The following is a 22,959-nucleotide window of genomic DNA, read 5'->3' as shown; positions in this document are numbered from 1 at the left end:
ATTTAGTTAAAAAATCCTATTAATGTTATGCAGGACATGCTGTTGACGTAAAGAGGGTACAGACGCCTTCACACTTTTACGTAGGAAGGTGCCAGCCTGTCCAGTGCTACAGATAAGATGTGCCTTGGACAGGTTCCAGACTCCTTCGATAATAATGAGCAGAGAGACACTTTGACGTTGATTCTGTACCCAGAATTGTTTTGTTCCTCCCTAGATGGTATAAGACTGTGTTAAACTTTGTTTTTCAGATTATCAGTATGACTGTACCCATGCGTACATGCTTACCAAGAACTTCTCTGTTAACAGATTTATGTTGTATCAAACTAAGGACATCTGAGGCTCCTCGAGTTGAGATTGAAATTGACACAAAGTCTTCAGCATTATACAGTTTAAAGGCATCTGGTATCAAATATGGAGTGAAATCTGAAAGTTTTGGGGGTTTTTTGTATTACAATAACAGAGAGAAGTTAAAGAACTTTCTCACTTTGAAATGACTCTCTCGCTTGTGCCAAAGCAAGAAATTAGCTTGGTTTTTAATTTTACTTTAAATCCTTGTAATTTATATTTCTAAATTCAACGAACTTGTAATCCTCATTTATGCAAGGAATGTAGATTACTGTTTTCACAGTGGCATCATGGGGCAAAAACATGCTACCAAAGCAGAATCCTGTTCAGTCTGTATAATAAGCCTGTTCTTGGGACATACCACAGGCCAAAGCCCCTGCTAATATGAACCTGTCTATTGGAATCAAACCCTAAAGTTTCAACTAACCTAATACATTTTAATGCCTAAATTATGACATGATATGATATATTTTGAAGAGAGGAGGGCTGCACATTAAGCTCCAATGAATTGATTGTATCATATTTTTACCACACTTCCTTGTCAATCTAAGAACAGCATTACATACAAATACATCACCTCGTGGTTAGAAGGTACACCTTAACTTACTTAGTTAAAAAAGTAGACAAACATGAATATCTATCAACTCTATCTATCTATCAACTACTTAATACTAAAGCGCCTACAGTATGTCTCAAAAATGTTCAAATGTCTCAGTAACTCAACTTAAAAAGGCCATTTTAAAGAGAAAAGCTACAAAGAAATGAACAAATGTGCCGACATTCATAGTTCTTACAAGACATACTGTATATATTAGGGCCCTGGCTGTGGCTGAACAATAGAATAATATATTGACCTAAGATTGAATACAAAAAACAATATATTAAAGGACCTACAAACCCCTGCTCCATGCACCCAGCACATGTGCTTTTACCTGTTTTGCCTGAATACATATGTTCTACAAACTGTGTGGGTGTGTACACATTAAATGGAACAGAGCTATCGTTAACAGTAGGAGTTTCACCTGTGCTGCCTTCCTGCTATGACAAGTCAAAATGTCTGCTGTGAAAGAAGCCATTCTCTTTTACCATTCTGGTTACCCATTGTAGATTCCCATTCCTGAAAAGCACAGAAAATGTACGTTTGGCCTCTTGAATAAAGATTCTACAACATTACCTGAAATAGATGTATTCACTGCTTGCGTGGGTAAAGGAAGCATGGGGGAGGCTAAAGTAATGATATTTTATAACTTAAGCATAGCTGACATATTCTGATAAGACTTTAGACTCATTTGAGTATCTTTTCTGTAAATGATTCATGCTTATGTATGCCTATGACATAATGATGTGTGTAATAATGATGTAATTAGAGTTGATTAGTTGTGTGTTATATACAATTTCACTTGGTTGATTATTAATGAAAATAGGATTCTGTGGAGGAAATAATAGTGAGCTATTGAGAATAATGCAAGTGTAATAGTGCAGTATACATGAGCCTGACTGACTTTAGGTAAGAAATAGCTGCCACAAGGGGGAGATATTGTCCTTTACATATAGGCTACATAGAGAGGCAATAATCAAATGAAAACAGTAAATTCTGAAAATGTTACCCATAACGTGGATTCCCATTAATATGTAAATAACACTTTTCATATTTAATGTAGTTGTTTCAAAGAAACCTAAAAAGAAACCGTCGTTATCGGGCACAGTTTTGACTCAAGCATCACAATACTAACGCTAAATGCTGTTAATGTGTAACTAATAAATAAATAAATACAAGGTGTTCAAACAAGTAACGTTAAGTCTGCACTTTATTTTAATGTCAGTCTTCGGCATTTCATTGTTTCTCCTGTGGGTCGTGGATGCCCCAGACAGTGAGAGCTGTACTAGCAGCAGCAGCTGAATGAAGTAGACGGGAGGAAGTGGCGGTTAATGCAGTTCCACACCTTTCCGGTGTAGCAGCGAGCTCTGCGACCAGCTCGACTTAAAGGAGAAAGACGAGAGCTGGGTGTATTTATCGAGACAGGAGGGGGAGATAGGAGGTAAAATACTTACATTTCAACTAAGTGTTCAACTCAGAAAGATGTGAGCTAATCATTTTGTCACAGTCTCGCGTATTTTATATCCAGATACGAGTAGTTTTCAACAGCTAACTACCGATATCCAGTTAGCTCAAGGCTAGCTTGCTAGGCAACAAGCTAGCTAATGTTAGCGTGCTAGCCTACTTTAGCAGCCATGAGCGGTAGCTTGCTAATTTGGCATGTCTGACCCTCCTCCTAAATCTCTTTTCAGGGGGACAAGAAGTGGAGTTTCATGAGTGGATACATGTGTTGCTGAGTCACCGAGGGGGGTTTTTACGAAGTTCCTTTCAGCACGGTGAAGCTACCCGGCTCGACGCTTGATGGACTAGCCGCAGAAAGCTGATTTTCTCCTCCGGTAGCCGTGAAGAGAACAAGGGCGCACCCGATGAGGAGGACCGCCAGACACAAACGCCAGAAGGAATTCACAAGTACCGCAGCTCTTTCGGGGCCTTATGTACACTCCGCGTTTGTTCTCTGCAGTTTTTAATCGCCACGGCCTGTCTGACACGCAGCTTAATGTTGATTTGGGCAACAAAATGAACGACCTGCAACAGCTGCTGCCAAGTTCTTAGTGTAACCGTGCCATGTTGTGTACAGGCCCTGCAAACATTGTGATACTCTGAAGATAGATGTCCCAGCACTTAACAGGACGCACAGACTCACAAGTAAAAAGTCCAAACGTACTGTGTTAGATTTTAACATGAGAGTGCATTTTTGACTCTCTCTCTCTCTCTTCCCCCCCCCTTCCACATATGCTCTTTACTGAGTCATGTTTTCACAAGTAAGACCATAAACTGAAGATATAGTTGGAGTGAATAATCATCAGCACAGTATCAGACATTTTTTCCCCCGTTAGGAACAAAGTATTTATGCACAAGAGTTCAAAATGGGGAAAGTGCTATCAAAAATATTTGGCAACAAGGAGATGAGAATATTGATGCTTGGACTTGATGCTGCTGGAAAGACAACAATCCTTTACAAACTGAAACTCGGACAGTCTGTCACCACAATCCCCACAGTCGGCTTCAATGTGGAGACTGTCACCTACAAAAATGTCAAGTTCAACGTCTGGGATGTTGGAGGCCAAGACAAGATTCGTCCTCTGTGGCGACACTACTACACGGGCACTCAAGGGTTAATTTTCGTGGTGGATTGCGCGGACAGGGATCGCATCGACGAAGCGAGGCAGGAACTCCACCGCATCATCAATGACCGGGAGATGAGGGATGCCATCATCTTGATATTCGCCAATAAGCAAGACCTTCCGGACGCCATGAAGCCGCATGAAATCCAAGAGAAGCTCGGATTGACCCGCATCAGAGATAGGAATTGGTATGTTCAGCCCTCCTGTGCGACCACAGGTGATGGACTGTATGAGGGCTTGACATGGCTAACCTCAAATTACAAATCTTAATGATTGAGTGCAGACTGTTTTAGGTCGAAACTATAATAACGTTGCAAGTAACAAATAACTTCTCAAAATGAGTATGGTTAAGGAAAAAGTTGATTATCTCCCATTTATTTTTAATACTACGTTTACCCCATGACTAATTCATCTTAAACTGGGTTTGCTGGCTTAAAGTTTGCTTGTACTCTGTAGCAGGCCTTTATCACATTCATTATTTTTGGGGGCGTGCTTGATGAATATTGAATTAATTGGTCCTAATGTTAAAGCCACAAAGATCACCATCTTTGCCTATTCTTTTCCCTATTTTATATTATTTTTCTAATGAAGCTGAAGTTTTTAATCTTCATTCTTGGACTCACGCTTGTTTCGAGATTCTTCACTCACTGTTGCATTGGATCTTCTTTTTTTTCCCCGTCGAAGGTGAGATCTTTAATTTCATGTAGCCTACGTGAAGGACTTTGGCATTTGTTTCAACACAGTTCTGTGATGAAAAGTATTTCTCCTCAACGGTATTGACTGAAAACTTTCAGCATTGCTTACATTTCATTGTCATCAGTCTTGGCATCAGAGAAAAAAAAATTACTTCAGACATGTTTTGTTTCCCCTCCCTATCCCCCTATGTGGGCTATATAGTTTACTGATTGACCTTTTGTGTCACGTCTTGATACCTAATTGTGCTGAATATACAACAGATAGGCCTCCAGTAACTCTTAAACATGCTTGTTGGGATGCATCTTTAATTTTGGGTAACATGTAGTCAATCGACTCAATCTTTCCAAAGGAATGTCATTCAGCTCTGAGCTCTCTCAATCTGATACCACAGTTGATTAGTCTCAGTATTGGGACATTATATGATAGCCTATATCTGTAGCATGAGTACGGAAGTACAGTAACCCTACATCAGAGTCCATCTGTCGTGCAGTCAGAGGGAGCTGTTTACCGGTGAAATGTTGAAGACACCCTGTGGTGCAGCTCTTACTCCTATTTTGACTGGGGGAACCATGTACAGAACAATGTCATTGTAATGTCTTATTAAAAAAGTGATTTTAAATCTGTTATGTCTGATTTTTGGGGGAGGGGTTTCAAGAAAGAGAAAGTTATGTATTTATTTGTAAGTAGCACAGCTTAATATATAACCAGTGGTTTAAAAAGACTATGGGAAAGTTTCAAGAATGCTCCTAGTTCAAAGTGGAAGTCTGTAGTTTTAAAAGTCTCCTGGTTTTAGTGCTATTGGACAAATTCTTCATAAGGGTTTATGTCCACCCTCAGACTAAGTTGCTGGCCTTAGTTCCCTTGCCAGTAAATGAGAAAATGTACAAAACAGGAAGTCCAACTGCTGGTCTTTCTGGAACAAAAACAGAGCCACATGATAGTTTGCATGAGAGTCGGAGGGGCAGTGGAGATATACAGCTGAACTGTGAATTCTTTTTGAATGCTGCGTGTTGGTTGTGAGCCATAGTTGAGTTGATGCTGAGCTGTCAGCTGCAACTTCCTGAGTTTGCTTTTGGTTGGGACTTGTATTAAAAAGCGAGACTCTGTTATTTTTTATTCAGTGAGAATGATGTCTGATGCAGGACTGGTGTTAAACAGGAAATGTGTATTGGTTAAAAAAAAAAATCCTTGCGAGTAATGCTATTCTGTGATTTCCTGAGTGTAATGACAGTTTACCACTAGGTCATGTAAATAACCTCTAAAGAGATAACGGATGCTAAAGAGACACTTTTCTGAATAAGGAAAGTGGCTGTTGTATTGTGTAATAACAATACTACAGTATATTTATATAATTGTGTAGTATTTTGAAAGTGACTGTTGTCTCTATCTCAAAATAGGAAGATGAGGCCCACATCCTTTTGGTTTCTGTACTATTCCTCTTTCCTACTCTGCTAAAATGCATTTCATTCTTGCTGCTGCTGTATAGTTATTTCTTCCTAGCTCGTGTCTGTGTCACATTTTCATTGCAAAGAAAAACTAAAGATATTTTTAGTAAAATATTCCTTTAAAAGTTGAATTTGTCAGTTCAAATTCTGAGACCGACACCACTGAGACACAGTGGTGGAGGAATGTTTTAGTTTTCATTAAAGCTGATTAACAAGAGTGTTTTCAGTCCTGACAAAGACAGGATTGATGGTGACAAATGGTCTGACCGCTGTGTTTAGGGCTACAAAAGATTACTTAGTATTATTCTGCAGATTTTGAAGGATTTTTCCACTCAGCACACTGAAGGGCACTGTGTCTTTGCCAGTGTTTTACACATCCACATAAAAACTGGTCGCTCAAAAACACAGAGGTTGCTTTTTTTTTTTTTACAAGAATAGGATGCACACTCTCTCAAGCCTACAAGTAAAGTATTTGCAGCCTTCACTGACAATCAGACACTGTATCCTTGGGTGCACATGTGCATCCATAGACGTTTTGGCTGTATGATCATGGTGGCATTTGCTGTGTGGAAAATCTGGCGCTTAGCAAGTTTGCTGTACAGGCCTCAGGATGTTTGCTTTAGCACCACAGAGGTTTCCGTCAGACAGGTCAGGTGACACAGACAAATATGACTACACTGCTACAGAAGATGTTTCACACAACCCACACACCTCCTGCAGATTGTGATTTTGAATGCTCGTTTAAAAAAAAAAAAAAGATCAGTAAATTAAATTCTGTAAGTCGAGGAAGTACCCGAGTTTCTGAGGGTATTTGTAAATACTTGCTTTCAGTAAGGGCTCGGTCAAGGGCCTCCATTAGACGCTGATGGCAGTTTAATTGGGCTGTAATGGCCACTTTGGTTCCCGCCACTTCATTACAACCATATGATCCTCACAGCTTTATTGGTAACACTGGAGCCCCCGGGGCAAGGACAGGGACTGTAAGCAAGGTTTTTATGACCTCTCTGTAAACATGAGACCTCCTGGCCTTTGTGTCAACTCCCTCTGTGCTCAGCTGGAATTCCTTACACTTCCTGAGAGGAAAGGATAGGAATGGGTTTTTTGTCATAGAAAGGAATTTGTTATTACTTGCTGTGTAGTAATAGGTGTAATTCTTCTTGATTATGAAGTCAGCTTTTGCAAAGGTGGGCCTGAATGTCAGTGTGTTATCTACAGCACGACAGGTTATTTTAGCATTCCTGACACTTGATTCATAACTTGTTGGTGTCATAATTCACAAAATTAGGCAAATGACTTAAATATTTCCACTGGTTTTACTCAAGAATGTGTGTGACTTGTCTAGGCCAGGCCTGTTTGTTGGGGCCGTTCCTATGACAACAGCCTGATGGGATCACTGCCAGTGTGGCCTGGTGTTTTTGGTATCGAATAGGTCACTGACTGCTCTGCAAGTTTCCTGTTAGTTCCTCTATTCTACATGGAAAGAGGAAGAGTGGGAAGAAATCGAAAGAGACCCCACTCTCTGTAATCAAAGTTCTGCAATATTGGAACCCACACCTTTTTTCCCCCTTGTTACCTGCTCGCTGCACCGACACCTCGCCCTTCATTAGTCAACTTGAGAAAAGGTTTAAAACAGCTCAGGAATAGCAGCTTGCACTCCTGACACGCCTATAGCCTGAATTATGTTTGTGGTTTTCAGGGGTGTGGTTTGTCTTCCTCACTTGTCTTCACTTCCTCTTAACTCCAGCTGCAGGGTAACATTTGCGCAGGTAGCACCAATATGACGCTCATTTCTGACCGTGTGTTGTGAATATAGTCATAGCTGGCTTAATACTGGCCCACAGCTCAACAGCCACACCCTGCTGAATAATCACTGTATGATTTGTGATGCATGCAGACGCAGATATTCCCGTGCACAAAGGCGAACACCGTTATTAAAACAGTTTATTTATCTGCCAAATGGTAGGAGGGAACACCTACGCTAAGCCACAGTTCACACAGCTTGGTTCAGTGGCTGCTTATCCTCAAGGACAGCAAAACAGCCTCTTTGGTTATGAAACTTTTCTCTGTCCTCTGGTTAAGTCCTCACCTTCTGTAGTCTTCTAGAGTGAGCTGTTGAATAATGAACTCACGCAGAGCTCAGAAAACAGGTCCGGAAGTGGCTGAAAGTTATTTCAGGTTTCCTGCTGAGGTTAACGTTCTTGAATGCCATGCTAAATGCAAACCCCTTGGTTGCCTTTTCTGTCTATACTGTAGGTGTGATTTTGGTTTGTTTAAACTGGAGGTGTCTCGGTGCAGGTTCTACTCATAATTGTTATGGTTTTAATAGGGGCAATGCTGTGGTATAGGCCAGCTAAGTAAGGCTGAAAATGTGAGGCTGTGAAGTCCAAGGTGCACCCTGGGCATCGGTCCAAAATACATTCCATTCATATCTGCAGCTGAAGGTTACTTGCTGTGGTGAAATTACAAATTCAGAGAACCAGAAAATTATTATGAAGTGTTGGAAGTCCACATGACATAACCAATTTGTTTTTTAATGGATAGATCAAGAGCTCATACAAGCATTAACTACATAATTTAAGTCACTAACCATACAGCTATGTTGGTACAATTTCACTGGCCTATAATCATGTTTGCTTTTCCACTTTAAAAACCATCCAATCTAAGTCCCATTACATTTTCGAAGCCTCAGGGCTTCTATTTATACTCTATTATGTGAAAACCTGAAATTTGTTCACATGGCTCCTCTTGAGAATTGCAGGATGTTTAACACAGCTGTGTGAGAGTGTGGACCAGTTTGTCCCTGGACTCGTGTGCTGTGTTTTTCCAGCTGTAACACACAGAGTGTAAAGAGGATCATAGCTAGAGTGTTGACCATCTTTCCTTCAGATGTAAGCAACATCACAGTATGGGGGGGGGGGCAGCTGTTATAGATGGTGCTGCAGTCTCTTGGCTGCAAGGAACGGAAATCTAAGTGCCTCTGTTTCTGAAGCAAAATGAATTCAATTGTTTTTGAGGTTGCCCCAAGGCTTATTCATACACTACACAGAGCACTGACCTCTGCCATGTGGTGTCGGTAATTTGGCTTGACACAATCTCCTCAGCACTCACAGAAACACTTTAAGTGTGCAGTAACATAGACAGGAGTCATTCAACCAGTATTGGTATCCACCAGCCACATGTATTCACTCACAACCTCCATACACACCGACTGACAGAATGATGAAGATCCACGCAAAGCAACCTCAAAGGCTTCCTTCAGCAGCTTGCCACCACCACTGTCACACTCCATGACTGACTACATCTGTATAGCTGACACGATCGCTGTAATTACAGAGGAGTCAGTGTTTCGAGTGACAGTGCGTCTGGATTAGACAACAGTTTGAGGCTTGGGAGGAAATCTCAGATCTTTGGCAAGTCAGGCACTGCTGCTCTCTCCACACACACACACACACACACACACACACACACTCACACACAGTCCAGATTCAGACTACTGAGAGGTAATGACTCAGGGAAACGCTACATACGCACACACACGCTTCTTCCCTCCCTTCTGCAACTCTCCCCTCGGTGCTGGGCCACCACACATCCTAATAATGACAAATACATCATTGGACTAGAATGCTGTAGGGACAGCAGTCACAGGCAGTCAAGTCTCCATGAAACCTGTAGTATTTCAGGCAAGGGATCAATACACTATTACATTTTTACTGATACCATGTTGGAGTAAATCCCTCATTGACCAGCACACTGAACCTATGTATATACACACAGTTAATTATAACGTCATATTAAGACTAATAGAAGGTATACATACATACATACATACATACATACATACATACATACATACATACATACATACATACATGTCCGTGTAATTTGATTATCAATACTCAAATTGTTTTTCTAACTTAGCTCTTTTAATTCCAATATATATACAATCCCTGGTGCTAATATTACTGTATTAACAGCAGTGGAAGAAGGGGGGCAAGAGTGCACAATATTCTCACAGTACTGGATTTGTGTCCCCTCTCAACTGCAGCACAGCTGTCTTAACAGCACCCCCGCCCTCCTCTTGTTCCCCTGCGGGGGGGGGCAGTAGTGGTGAGGGAGGTGGAGTCAGCATTGTGTTTCTATAAGCTAGTTGTCCTGCCACTGGCACCGTACCACCTCTGGATTTTAAATCCACTGAATAAGAGTGGCATACATTATTGGCATTGCTGCACCTCATTATTGGAGATACAGAGCAGCAAAACAACACAAATCACATGCTCTATTTTGGAACTCTGGCCTGTTGTGTCTTTGTGCAGCATTAAGTTCAGTAGACAGTTTGTCATGTGAAAGAGAGACGGGTGGGGGTGGGATATGTGTGTGTGTGTGGGGGGTCACATTTACAGGATCAGAGGAGTCACACATTTATGCAGCCTTCTTCTATTTTTAATCAGCCCAGTTTGATGTCTATTCTTGAGCCACTCCCTAATAGTGAGAAAATGAGTCTTCCTTTCTGGAACAGTGTCTCTTGGCTCCAGGCAGCGTGATGATGGTGACACAAAGGATCTTCTGTGTCACTTGGCTGTGATGCAGCAGAGTGGAGCGCGCCACATGGGTTGCATGGAGTCAGACTCTCCTCCACCCATCTGGTTTGGAGGGGCGCTGTGCTGCGCCCTCATGTCTTCTTGTTATAAAACAATCAGAGAGGATGCATGTGGATTATGGAGTCCATGCAGGTATTTCTCACTATGTAAAAAGCGGAAATAGACCTGAAATTGAATTGCCTGTGAACCTCAGTAAAACGAAAAGACAAAATCGCCACAACGAATTGCATCATCATGCCATAATTAATAACCTGACAGTGTTATAAAGCAGCCACACAGTGCAGCCTATTCAGCTATTTGTCAGGAGTGTGTTGTTCTTACTGCAGGTTTTTCACACAGGTAAGAGTTATTTCTTCTAATAGCACCATCTGTTGGCAGAAAATGCCCCCATTCTGTCCTGGTGCATGCAGCCTATAGTCCACATGTTCAGTAATGAATGTGTACGGTCACCAGAATCAACTGTAATGTGTATATGATACCAACACATTAGAGACACCACTGCTTCACTGTGGGCTGTCCTCATTTACTGTGAGCCTCCCTGTATTCCCCTGTAGTGCCAGCCTAATTAGCCAACCACAAGAAGACTCTAACTACATTATTTTAATCATTTTCGGTTAACATTTAAGGAGGAGAGAACACTAGAGAGACTGGAAAATAGATTCTAAATGATTTGACAGAGAGAGCTATGGGTGGGCAGGGGGATGAAATGTTGACACAGAATAGTGAAGCTCCCCTCTACCCCTCTAATCTTCCCAATAACCCCTCTGGGTCCTGTCCCCGGCGCACTGCGGGGACATGGACTTAATACCAGCTGTGAGTCAAATTAATTAGCTGAACATACCCTGGTCAAAGCCAAAGGAGACCTCAATAGTAGCCTGATTCTGATTGTAGCAGTCCAGCTGCCCCAAGCAGATATGTGAGGGCAGTAGAAGGCCACAGGGAGTGATTAACTTAAATGATCTGCTGTAGTAATTTATAGTAACTGTAAAAAAAAAAATAGGAGGCAATTAATCTCACTCTATTCCTCTTGTGATGGGCCTGTATCATCGACCAGGCCTACAGGGATTCAGAGGTCAAATTGTCAAACTATGATTCAACCCAACCACACCTCCGTTTTTTCTCCATCGTAAACACATTTTAATCATTGCACAATAACAGCTGGGTTACTGGTTAATAAAGAATTATTACTTGGAACAGGAAGGGTTGGGTTTCTACATGTATGTGCATTTTCAGAAGAGCACAAACAGTTGTTAACAGTGTATCTAAGTGGTGATTTAGTGTGAATTAACTCACTCACTACACAAAGCTAAAACATCTGCTGAAAACTGTATTATTCTAATCTAACCATTACATTCGGGAATATTCACGGGTCTGTGCCATCACAGATGTTCCTGCCTTACAGTATCAGCGAATTCCAGGAAAACAGGTTAGCTTTGCACTCCTGGATCCCAAGAGAAATACAAGGATGAGCATGAGGAGCCTCTTATTAATGCATAATCATACTTGGTTCATTGTATTATTCTATAAAGTGATCTGATTACTTAATGGGACCTTCGGCGTGAACCCCACCCTGTCAACTTGAGCATTAACATTTTTATTTGGTTTGAGCGTTGGAGGCCACCCTGCTCATTACACTACAGCTCCACTGTGTAAACAGAGAGCAGCATGAAAGGCTGTGAGGGGCCCCTGCATGCCTGTGGGAGTACAGGGCGTACTTCATGGTTTATGCTTGAAAAAGAGCCGTAATCTTCCTGCTTATCTGGGGCTTGGTGTGGAATTCCCCTTGCATGGAGGGAAAAAGCTTTCAGGGGAGCTGACATACACTGTGTTGGCTTCTGTTTTAAAAAATGGGCAAGCTACATAAAGATAAAACATGTGACTTAATAATAATTTAGTCCTGATTTATTTCCCCACCTCTCTCAAGTTCTACTAATGTAGAATGTTTTGTTGTGGATTTTAAGCAACTATTGCCCCCTACTGCTCTAAATGGGCAATGACTGAATTTACATTCATTCACAATTTAAAATAAATCCTAGAAATGACTTTAAACTGTAAAAAAAAAAAACAACCTCTTGACAGCTACTTATGGCCATCAATAGGTGCTCAGTTCTGTGGGGGGGGGTCTCAGGAAATACATACATGTGACCTACCTACATGTATATGATTGCACGTATTATCCTTGTGTAACAACTAACCACACTGTCTGTCTAATCAAGCACCGCAGAAAATAGGGCAGTTCTCATGAGCAAAAGCAAAAGTAAAATCAAGTCTCATGTTGCTTGCAGTTTTCTGAGCTAAAAACGTTCAGTGTTTTGCATACAAACACAAACATTTGCAAGGCTAATCCTCAAACTGAAACATCCAAATGTACACAATGGTTCAGTACCTTCTCTTGTCTTTGTCTGTCACCTCTTTAGCTTAAACAACCAGTGTTGTTGAAGATTAGCAGTCTGTCATGTCTGTGCTTGCGCTCGTCTGCCATCTACCTTCCCAGCCCTACAATTACACAGAATTAAACTGCTGATATTAACTAACCTTGATATAGAGTGCATTTTAAAAAAACCCACACACACACACACACACACACACACACGGGTTCACTTTTTAAATATTTTTATACTCCAATCACACACCAGGACAATGTTGTGTGAGAAAATATTTTTCATAAAAAAAGTGTAAAAAGTGCAGAAATGAAGATACATGGATATTCCACACATACAGGTACAGACTTTACATTTTCTGTTTCACAGTCCGATTTTCATGCGACATAAGGGTGGAACTCTGATTACTGCGTGCGCAACTGCACGACACAAACTCAGACTTTTCTTCGAATATGCAGGATGTGGATGTCTGGACTACTGAACTCTGGGTCTTGCTTGTCTGATGGGATCTTCTCACAGCTGAAGTTTTGTTGCAGCAACTAAAAGACACAGAAGACCACCATGACTCACAGTTTTTTGTTTTTTTGTTTTTTTTTAGCATTTACAAATGGAACGTACAATTGGGTTCTTACCTCAAAAAACTGCTGTTCCACTTTTGGGTTGACGCCCTCGGTGCGTTGCTCGTAGCAGCAAATAATGCAGGTCTCCGGTCCAGAGAGCAGCTTCAGGCTCTCCACCAGTGGAACAATAGACTGTGGGAAAGAAATGATAAGTCACACAGGGTCAAGTCAATTCCTGCAAACGGTCATGTTTCGACTGAAAGGCCTAAGCAGAGCACTATAGTAAATTACCTGCTCATAATAGATGCAGTCTGCCATAAGGACATAATGTGGGTGAGGCATGAACTCAGACACATCTTCACCCCTTTAAGGAGAGAAGAAAATCAAACTGTTAGCATGTGGACATGTCTTAAAATACCTTGAACATGCAGCTTGGATATATGATAATCCAATCCAATAATAGCATGTATAAAAAACAAAATATAAGTACAAACCATTTCAGTACCTTGACAGTAATTGAGCCACTACTGATAAGTGCCCGGTTGTCCTGGACGTTCACCAACAGGAGGGTCTGCAAGTCCTCCAGGTCTGTCACAGTAACTTGAGCTCTATGGGATTTAATACACATATTTTTAGCGTTATGTTATTAGTTTTAATCAACAAAAGGGTGTCAATGCCAGCCACTACAAAGCAAAGGAGTACAAGCTAACCAGTCGTTAAACTGGAACCCGTTTGGTGATACAAGAACATGTATATTAATGTTTAAACGACAGAGTAATATGTGACAAACTAACCAGTGATCTCACCCCAGTGTTGCAGCCATGAGACCAACAACTCCGGTCCCAGCTCCTAACTCCAGCACACTCCTGCCAGCCCACAGGTTCACTCCCGAGGACGGATCATAAAACTGTTTCGTCTCTAAATATTTTGCTAGGACGATGGCTGCATCCCAGACAACACAGCCAACATCTCCCAGATAGCACTGTTTCACTTTTAAGGTGCAACCGTCGTTTTTTTCAATTTCTCTCACAAAATAACGACTGTCATCAGCGTCGGCCGCCATGTTGGCCGCGGCAGGAACAAGGAGAGAACTTCCGGGATGGTTTTTCCAGAATAAAAGACAGATTGAGTAGAAAACTTGAAAATAATAATATTTAAGAATTCAGTTATTCATTGACATGGCCAGGCCTTTAGCTGTACTGTAAAACAGCAATTAGATGTACATTATTTTTTGTCAAATCAACAATTCATAAAGTATTTTCAGAAAAAAGTCTGCCAGAGGCTACACTTCTTCAGAATAAAACATGATGCTTATATACTCTTGTTAGTTCCTCTTCTGGACAAAACAAACTCTGGGTTAAATGTCTGATTTTTCCTTGACAGATGAAAGTAAAGGAGCAAAGATAGCTTCTACAATACAATTTAAAATAGCTTACATTCTAATATTATGTTGTACTGGCAACTACAAATAATAAAGACATCTAAACAATCACAAAAAAAAAAAAACATGGCAATTGTTTTACTGAGGATACATTCAGTACATTCAATTAGTTTAGCCTTTGGTCAATTGTTATATGACTGGATATTGTGTATTTCTTTCTGACATAAGCATTGCATTATGTCAACTGATACAGTTTTATTGGTGGTTTGAAGTTTGCTTCATAAATCTACCAACTGTTTAAGCTATTTCATTATTTTGTCTACTCATACATCCCAAAAGGTAACTACATCAATCATCCAAATTGAATCATACACTACACACAAATTTTCACTGTATTCATTATTCTTTTCAACATTCCCCTGTCTCTGTCTCTGTGCCTCCTTCAGGCATTTATCACCAGTAAGTTTTTTTTAATTTCATCCATGGTCTCTGTTTGTCAAACAGGGACCCCAATCTGGCAAATACAAAAAAACAGGGTTAACATATGGTTATTAATATGAGTCTCCTGAGACTAGTCTGACATTATGTTATTCAGGCGTAAAGCTTCTTATTTATAAAGCATATAAGCTCATTATCTATGGAAAGGGCACAAACACACCTTTAGTCTTTAGCAATTATGTTATCTAAATATCTTTTTTACCTTTTATAGTGTTATGTAGGATCTCCAAGATTTTCAAAATGAGCAGTAAGGTGCAGCTCCCTACTTGAGGGAAAGGGGTAATTATTACATGCACCATAGACAAAGGGGGTTGTTGGGGGCCCAGAATCAACCAATCAATAAATCTACGCACCATTTATCGCCCAGCACCTCCATTTTTCTGCTTGGAACCACAATTGTTTTCTTATTAACGACTACGACTATAAAACCAATATTTTAACATACAAGTGTGACAGACATGCGCAGATGATTGCTGCGGACGTAAGGATCGACGTTCTCATAGTCGCGCGCAAATTTCACTCGTTCTGTGTGGCGGTTTTCTGTAGCTAACGTTAGCTTCCTGTGCGACTCCTTTACATTTCACCGAGGCCCTTCTCAGCTTTAACTAACTAACGTTAACATATTCACGGACTTTTACAGATGGACACATACGTTTGGTAGTATACGTCCATTAACCTGCCTTTGCGAGGTTTTAAAATGTTCCGCAGCAGCACGGAGGAGGTAACAACCGGCGGTGACACCCCAGAAGGCGGACAGCTCGGGGGGGTGTCCCCAATGGACAGGAGCGGACCCAATGAAACTACCTCGTACGGTCCCGCATCAGCTTCCTCCAATTCATCCTACCAAAGTTTAGATGAAGGCAGTACGAGCTCCAGCCATGGTCCATCACACCCCCCAATGGCCTCTGGTAATCTTAGGGATAGTTTAAGCTAACACTAGTAACGTTATCTTTGACCTTCTCCAGCAGGGGTGGGGCCCAGTGACAGTATGTATAAGGTGGGGCCCTTATATATAGAGTCAATGGTGGGGCTACACACAATGAAGTTAGAGACAGTAACTATTATAAAAATAACATTTTCGATATTAAATTGTCTATTTGAATAGTGGGTCATAGAAGCACTGTGGGGCCACATTTGTAAGACTATAAACCTTGTCTTTTGACACGGACCATTTCTTCATATTTTGTCTTGGCATAGCTCAGCTCCATCACAGCGTCAGGTTGGGCAGGACAAATACATCACTCCTCATGACTACCACGGACAGCTCCTCCATCCGCAGCCACGGAGGAACACCAGTACTCAGGAGAACTGTGGGGTCACATCCTGCATCGACACTGCTGAATGATCACAGCGGTACTCCAGCCCTAACTGTTCTAGTGTGTATCAACATGGCTTAAGCTGTGTTTCTCATTCTGATTTCTCTGTTTTTGCAGCAACAAGTTGCTCCTCTGCGACCACAACCTCCGGTGCATCTGTGATTGTGGCAGTAGTTGAGGGCCGCGGTTTGGCCAGGGGAGAGATTGGCATGGCTAGTCTCAACTTGAAATGTCCAGAGCTTGTACTCTCTCAGTTTGCAGACACTGGGACATATGCCAAGGTAACCCGCGCATTGTCTAAAGCTATAATCTTCATGCTTGATTGACTGTTAATCATAGCCACACTCTGAAATAGGGGGAACTTCTGTCTCAATCATGTATTATTGTTCTGAAGGTCATAACCAAGATTCACATCTTGGTGCCGCTGGAAATACTGATGCCAGACACGTCCAGTGAGAAGGGGAAAGGGACAAAATTGTTCAACCTCATCACAGAGAACTTCCCGGTACCAATGCAGAATAGATGTTATAAGTAAAACACACAATGCATACAAACAAATAACCACTTTCAAAGGTCCAGTGTGTAACATTTAGGAGATTCTATTGGCAGAAATTATATCGTTATGTTTTCATTAGTGTGCGTACATTATATTACTGGAAAATAAGAACTGTTGTGTTTTTGTTACTTTAGAATGAGCCATTTTTATTTAGGTCACCTCCTGTGGGACCACCATGTTGAACTGCCATTTTCTACAGTAGCCCAGAACAGTTTAACGCAAAACTGTCTCTAGGTTTTGTGTGTTCTGCAGCCTCCGTAGTTTCTACCTCATGCTTGGAAGGGGACGGTGAAGCAAGTGAGCCGTGATCTGCAACTGCACAGCTAGATGCCACTAAATCCTACACACTGGACCTTTAAAGCAGAGAGTAGCTGATTCATTCAATCTTGGTTAGCACTACTATGAACTTTATACAGTATGTGGTGTCTCACCTATGGCACACTGTGTTCTTGTTAACTATTAGAGTGAAGTAATATGTGCATTTTATTATTATTGGTCAGGGAGTAGCTTTCACTGCTATCCAAAGGAAGTACTTTAATGAGAGGAAAGGACTGGAGTACATTCAGCAGCTGTGTGCTCCAGAATTTGGCACTGTCATCATGGAAGTGCAAGCTAAGTACGCCACTGAGTACAATAATGTATAGAAATTGCTATACTATAACACTATATTTTTTTTATCACCAAATGTTGTGATTTGTTCAGGTACTACTGCCTAGCAGCAGCAGCTGCTTTGCTGAAATATTTAGAGTTCATCCAGAACTCTGTCTATGCTGCCAAGTCTCTCAAAGTGAGCTTTAAAGGGAGCGAACAGACGGCAATGATTGACTCAGCATCTGCTTCTAACTTGGAGTTGGTGGTCAATAATAGAGACCACAGGTAAGAGGGCCAGACTATAATAGTAATATCTTTGTATGTTGTAGTGCTTGTATAATCACAGGTATTAAGTCTGTCTGTCTCTGCTTATCTGAGTATAGGAGCGAACATAGTCTTTTAGGTGTACTTAACCACACTAAAACACCTGGTGGTGCTAGAAGGTTGCGCTCCAATATTCTGGAGCCTCTGGTTGATGTGGACACCATTAACATACGCTTGGACACCATACAAGAGCTGCTGCAGGATGAGGAGCTCTTCTTTGGCCTGAAGAATGGTCAGCAATAAGAACGTTTTTAAACTCATGTTACATATTGTACATACTGAGAGTGTAGCACAGTAATTGAATATATGTTCTTTTGCACTCTTCAGCCATAGGCCACTTCCTTGACATTGACCAGCTGCTCTCTGTTCTGGTCCAAATCCCAAAACAAGAAACGGTACGTTCAGTACTTTCATTGCCCATGATTGTATTGGAAGGTTACACTGCAATGGAATGTCTTTTCATGAAGTGGATTCTTGTGTGTGTTTTAAAATGCTTAACTAAATGCCAGAAATTGCACATACACATGTGAAATGTTGGTATGTCTTTGTCTTTTCATGCAGTTTTCAGTACTGTTACTGTGTTTCTACAGGTTCAAGTTGCTGAAGCAAAAATTACACATGTCATTCAACTGAAACACACATTGGATCTGGTGCCACGCTTAAGGGTCTGTGTTTGTTTATATGCATAAAATGAGTTTAAATGACTCCTACAACTTTTGTGTTGGAATTATAATTAAGCTTTTAACCCCACAAAAAACACTAAGTATTGCTATTTAGTAACAAGTCATATAGTAAATCATTTAAGCATTATACTTGATGAACAGATGGTGTTGAAGAACTGCAAGACAGCTCTGCTCAAGGCCTATAGCACCTCACTGGAAGACAACAGGTACTTAGCCTTATGCTTGTGTAAGATGTACTGTTGTGTGCTGTCTACAGACTTCTTCCACTGTACAGTATATATTTGTGTCCCCCTCAGGTTTGACATGATCCTCGAGCAGATCAAGACAGTGATTAATGATGACACCACCTACCTGAAGGGGAGTCTCAACATGCGCACCCAGAAGTGTTATGCTGTCCGCCCCAACATCAATGAGTTCCTCGACATTGCACGCAGAGCTTACACCGAGATAGTGGACGACATTGCAGGTGTTTGTTCTGGCTGTTCAGTTCATAACTTCGGTTTACAATGTTTGCATTAAATATTTATACCACAAAGCTGAGTGGCATTCTGTTTCACAGGGCTAGTGAACCAGATGGGGGAGAAATATGGTTTGCCAATACGTACCAGCTTCAACTCAGCTCGAGGTTTCTTCATCCAGATGAGGCTTGAAGGAGTGGTCTTGCCTGAAGGGAAACTCCCCTCAGAGTTTATCAAGGTATAGTCCACTAAAGGCAGGGGTGGTAAGAACATTGCAAGCTATCAGACTAATTAAGAAAAGAAAACAGGATAACTCAACATCAGCTATGAATGAAGGAAGTTAAATAAAGTTAAAATGAAAGCTGGATTTCAATATCTTCCTCCTCAGGTAACCAAGCACAGGAACAACTATGGCTTCACTACTGCAGACTTGATGAAGATGAATGACCGCTGTGATGAGGCCCTGAGGGAGATCTTTCACATGTCCTATGTGTGAGGAAATAACAATCCTATGACTTACAAACATGCATAGCAATGTGTTTTATGCACTTGATTACACAGTACTAAATACTGAAAAAAAGGTTGCTTTGTACAAGGGCTGTCCTTGACTAAAGAGGTTTTTTGCTGAGTAATCATGGGATTTCTTTGGGTAATTAGTTGATTTAATCTGTCGAATTGTTTCTTTGGAATTCTTTTCATTCCACAGATGAATATGATTATGCAAAAGTGTGCCTTCAAAGCTTATCTTAAAATATTGTTTTGATACCAAAGATGTGACTACTATTTTACTGTAATGACTGAATTCCCAGATAAAAGGCCACAAAAATAATGTCTTAGCTGACAAAGACTTTAACAACCAATTAGTCAACTCATTCATTAAAAGGGGGGCACTGCAAGTTTGTACATTTCTCCATCTAAGCAAGTTTTCATCTCATTAACAGTTGATTTAGATCAATGTATTTTGTGCTACGTCATGTCCACTAGAGGTTGCTGTTTGTTAGATATTTTTTTCCTCCAGTGCTTTGCAGCATCTAACCTGTTTCCACACAGGGTGATATGTCAACTGCTGAGCACTGTCCATGAGCACATTCACTGCCTTTACAAGCTCTCTGATGCTGTATCCATGCTGGACATGTTGCTGTCACTGGCCAATGCATGCACCATCTCAGACTATGGTAAGTATGAATCACGGTTGATATATAATCTCATGTCAGACTGTCAAATTAATCTGGAAAAGTCTGATGTTGTCTGAGAGAGGGCTGTGTGGACATAAGGCAGCACCCAGCCAACGTCACACATCACAGCAAGAAACTGTCCCTCTGAGCTGTCAGCTCTGTTTGCCTCATCTTTTTTTCTTTTCTTTTTTTTTGCGAGGGTTGTGGGCAGCGGCAGCCTGGTCAGCCACGTGGGTGGTGAGCGCTGGCGCTCAGCTGTCTGAAAGCGTAGCTCCATAGACATGTGCTGAGTGCCTGCCCCCTTATATCCCAGCCAGCTTGTACTCAGATTACCCTTGTTACATAAGTGTGCACTGGTGCGCTGCATTTACCGAGACAAATCTTCCCAGCAGAGGAGCTAGCTGGCTATAACCACTGCACACACTTCTCTCAGAAATCTGTTTTTTAATTATATTGTAATACACCTTTCAGTTCACCTATCAGCAATTTATTACCTAAGAATTTAATTAAAAGTCATATACCTATCTTTTGTTATGAAATGTACACAGTATTGGTAATCACTGAGTGATGGTTTACTGGCTATGTAGGTTTGTAACAAAATAGGCAAATACTAACTCCTACAGTGTAGCTGTATTTAAATGCGTCATCCCATGGAAATGCATGAAAGTGAGTTACCATACAAACGAAATACCAACAAACTGAGGTATTTTTAAATGTCGCTTTTTTTCTGCTGTGTCTGCCAGTGCGCCCAGAGTTCACAGACACACTGGCCATCAAGCAGGGTCGTCACCCCATTCTAGAGCGAATGGCTGGACAGCGGCCTGTATCGAACAATAGCTACATCTCCGAGGGCAGCAACTTTGTCATCATCACTGGACCCAACATGAGCGGCAAATCCACCTACCTCAAACAGGTGGCACTGTGTCAGATCATGGCTCAGATAGGTCAGCAAAACTGTTCAGCATCACATGAATTTGGAGTCCAAAGCTGTGCAGTGCTATGCTTTGATTTGACTTGATATTTTGAGTTAAGCCCTTGCATTATTGTTCCAGGCTCCTTTGTCCCTGCGGAGTATGCCTCTGTTTGTGTTGCTGATCAGATTTTCACCAGAATTGGTGTGGATGATGATTTTGAAACTAACTCTTCCACTTTCATGTTGGAAATGAAAGAAGTATGTACATCAGGGGCTGCCCACATTCGTTACATTTATGAGGGGAAAACAAACATTGAAATATCATGACTGTATATTTTCTCCCCAAAGATCTCTTACATAATCCACAACGTAAGTGACAGGTCCCTGATCATAATAGATGAGTTGGGGCGTGGTACCAGTGCTGAGGAAGGCATCGGCATCTGTCACTCAGTTTGTGAGGTGCTCCTTAGCCTCAAGGTAGAGTATGCTCCAATACAGTCCTGCACTACCACTCCTTTCTGTTCAGTGAAAACCAGATTAATCAGATTCTTATGGTTTGTATTAATCATTTACCTTGTAATTATGGTACACCTCTTAGGTCAACAGTAAAGTAGTAAAATAAATACAGGAACAGCGTACGTTTTCCAGTGGTTAGGTGTTGGTGTGTGTTGTTACCTTTGCTTTCTGTAGGCGTTCACCCTGTTTGCCACACACTTTCTTGAGCTGTGCCAACTAGAGTCTCTTTATCCTAATGTGGAGAACCAGCACATGGAGGTACAGCACACACGCAGCAGTGACACAGGTGCTGAGGGTGTGGTGTACACATACGTGCTGAATCGAGGATGCTCTGAAGAAAGTCACTATGGTACGGAGTCTGTGGAATCTGACGTGAATACAATCCTGTTGAAATTGGGCATGAAAATTGTTGCAGAGCTTGTTTTTGCTCCTCTAGGTCTGAGAGCAGCAGAAATGACTGCACTTCCTTCAAACATAATCCAAGAGGCAAAGAAAATGGCCTCCAAAGTTAGCCAGCACCTTTTGGTATGGTTCATGAACATCAGATTTTTGCCTTTAGTCAGAACAGAACATTTTAGCTGGTCCCATATTGTGTGCAACAGTAAAACAAACTTGTTTACAAGAGACCAATATTAGACCCTCGGAGAGTCAAATGCTGTGCCGTGGCCTCTCATAACAAATAGCACAAATCTCGTTGTCTCCCATAAATAATCTTGGTTTATATCAGAGAAGTGCTGGAAGAAGAGACAAGACCCATGGTGTGGTTTATTATTGCTCTAGGCCAAACATCACAGTGATCCAGAAACACAGAGGCAGAGAGCTGTGTACCACCTTGCTACCCGCCTCCTCCAGGCTGCCAGGAACTCCAGACTGGACCCAGACAGCTTGCGTATGTATCTGAAGGGCCTGAAGAAGCAGTATGAGGCAGAGCTGCAGGCAGCAGGGCAGCCAGCGTCCATTGATACAGAGGAGGAATGACTGACTCAGCCTTAGTGGGGAGGGGCAGTGATATACTGATCAGTGTCTGATGAGCATTACTGGGCATATTGTTATTTCTACCTTAGTTTATTTGACAATAAATTGATTTATTTGAATTCCAGAGTCCATTGGTTTCTTTTTGACACAATATCTTAACTTTGGAAATGGCATGTAAATAATGAGTCAAAATATGTGATAAATCCCTGAAGAAACACTCTCTTGACACCATTAGAAATGAAAATAAAATAAATGTGTTTAAATAACTGAATACCACATATATACAGGAAGTCCTAATAGAAATATGAAAGTACTTCTTGTACTCA

General features: G+C 41.3%; 3 protein-coding genes across 3 annotated transcripts; 2 read left to right on the top strand and 1 right to left on the bottom strand.

The window, feature by feature from the left end:
* The first annotated feature begins 2,243 nt into the window (after window positions 1–2,243).
* arf6b (ADP-ribosylation factor 6b) lies at window positions 2,244–4,882 on the top strand. The gene is made up of 2 exons (XM_051393685.1): window positions 2,244–2,384; window positions 2,635–4,882. Exon 2 carries the CDS (start codon window positions 3,310–3,312, stop codon window positions 3,835–3,837), a length of 528 nt encoding a protein of 175 aa, XP_051249645.1. The 5' UTR covers window positions 2,244–2,384; window positions 2,635–3,309; the 3' UTR covers window positions 3,838–4,882.
* Window positions 4,883–12,902: 8,020 nt separating this feature from the next.
* Window positions 12,903–14,345, bottom strand: vcpkmt (valosin containing protein lysine (K) methyltransferase). The gene is made up of 5 exons (XM_051395937.1): window positions 14,054–14,345; window positions 13,742–13,855; window positions 13,539–13,611; window positions 13,320–13,439; window positions 12,903–13,226 (listed from the first exon to the last, which is right to left on the bottom strand). Exons 1-5 carry the CDS (start codon window positions 14,308–14,310, stop codon window positions 13,122–13,124), a joined length of 669 nt encoding a protein of 222 aa, XP_051251897.1. The 5' UTR covers window positions 14,311–14,345; the 3' UTR covers window positions 12,903–13,121.
* Window positions 14,346–15,664: 1,319 nt separating this feature from the next.
* msh4 (mutS homolog 4) lies at window positions 15,665–22,752 on the top strand. Its single transcript, XM_051395936.1, has 20 exons — window positions 15,665–16,034; window positions 16,324–16,479; window positions 16,560–16,723; window positions 16,837–16,947; window positions 17,499–17,614; window positions 17,701–17,874; window positions 17,973–18,145; window positions 18,241–18,308; window positions 18,504–18,578; window positions 18,738–18,802; window positions 18,893–19,062; window positions 19,156–19,292; window positions 19,443–19,546; window positions 20,105–20,229; window positions 20,973–21,173; window positions 21,282–21,400; window positions 21,491–21,619; window positions 21,833–22,007; window positions 22,095–22,183; window positions 22,439–22,752. The coding sequence occupies exons 1-20, from the start codon at window positions 15,824–15,826 to the stop codon at window positions 22,634–22,636; spliced, it is 2,760 nt and encodes a 919-aa protein (XP_051251896.1). The 5' UTR covers window positions 15,665–15,823; the 3' UTR covers window positions 22,637–22,752.
* The last annotated feature ends 207 nt before the right edge of the window (window positions 22,753–22,959 follow it).

This window comes from Dicentrarchus labrax, unplaced genomic scaffold, assembly GCF_905237075.1.
Source record: "Dicentrarchus labrax unplaced genomic scaffold, dlabrax2021, whole genome shotgun sequence".
In the NCBI taxonomy this organism is placed as follows: Eukaryota; Metazoa; Chordata; class Actinopteri; family Moronidae; genus Dicentrarchus; species Dicentrarchus labrax.
Note: the sequence above shows the minus strand (reverse complement) of the source record. Positions and strands in the feature narration are given on the sequence as shown.

Excerpts from the sequence above, each read along its gene's own strand:
- arf6b (XM_051393685.1), top strand. The coding sequence starts at position 3,310 with ATGGGGAAAGTGCTATCAAAAATATTTGGCAACAAGGAGATGAGAATA.
- msh4 (XM_051395936.1), top strand. The coding sequence starts at position 15,824 with ATGTTCCGCAGCAGCACGGAGGAGGTAACAACCGGCGGTGACACCCCA. Across the intron at positions 16,035-16,323 it reads ACACCCCCCAATGGCCTCTG|CTCAGCTCCATCACAGCGTC; the intron begins GTAATCTTAGGG and ends GTCTTGGCATAG. Across the intron at positions 21,620-21,832 it reads AGGTGCTCCTTAGCCTCAAG|GCGTTCACCCTGTTTGCCAC; the intron begins GTAGAGTATGCT and ends TGCTTTCTGTAG.
- vcpkmt (XM_051395937.1), bottom strand. The coding sequence starts at position 14,310 with ATGGCGGCCGACGCTGATGACAGTCGTTATTTTGTGAGAGAAATTGAA. Across the intron at positions 13,856-14,053 it reads CTCATGGCTGCAACACTGGG|AGCTCAAGTTACTGTGACAG; the intron begins GTGAGATCACTG and ends TAAATCCCATAG. Across the intron at positions 13,440-13,538 it reads ACTGCATCTATTATGAGCAG|TCTATTGTTCCACTGGTGGA; the intron begins GTAATTTACTAT and ends TCTTTCCCACAG.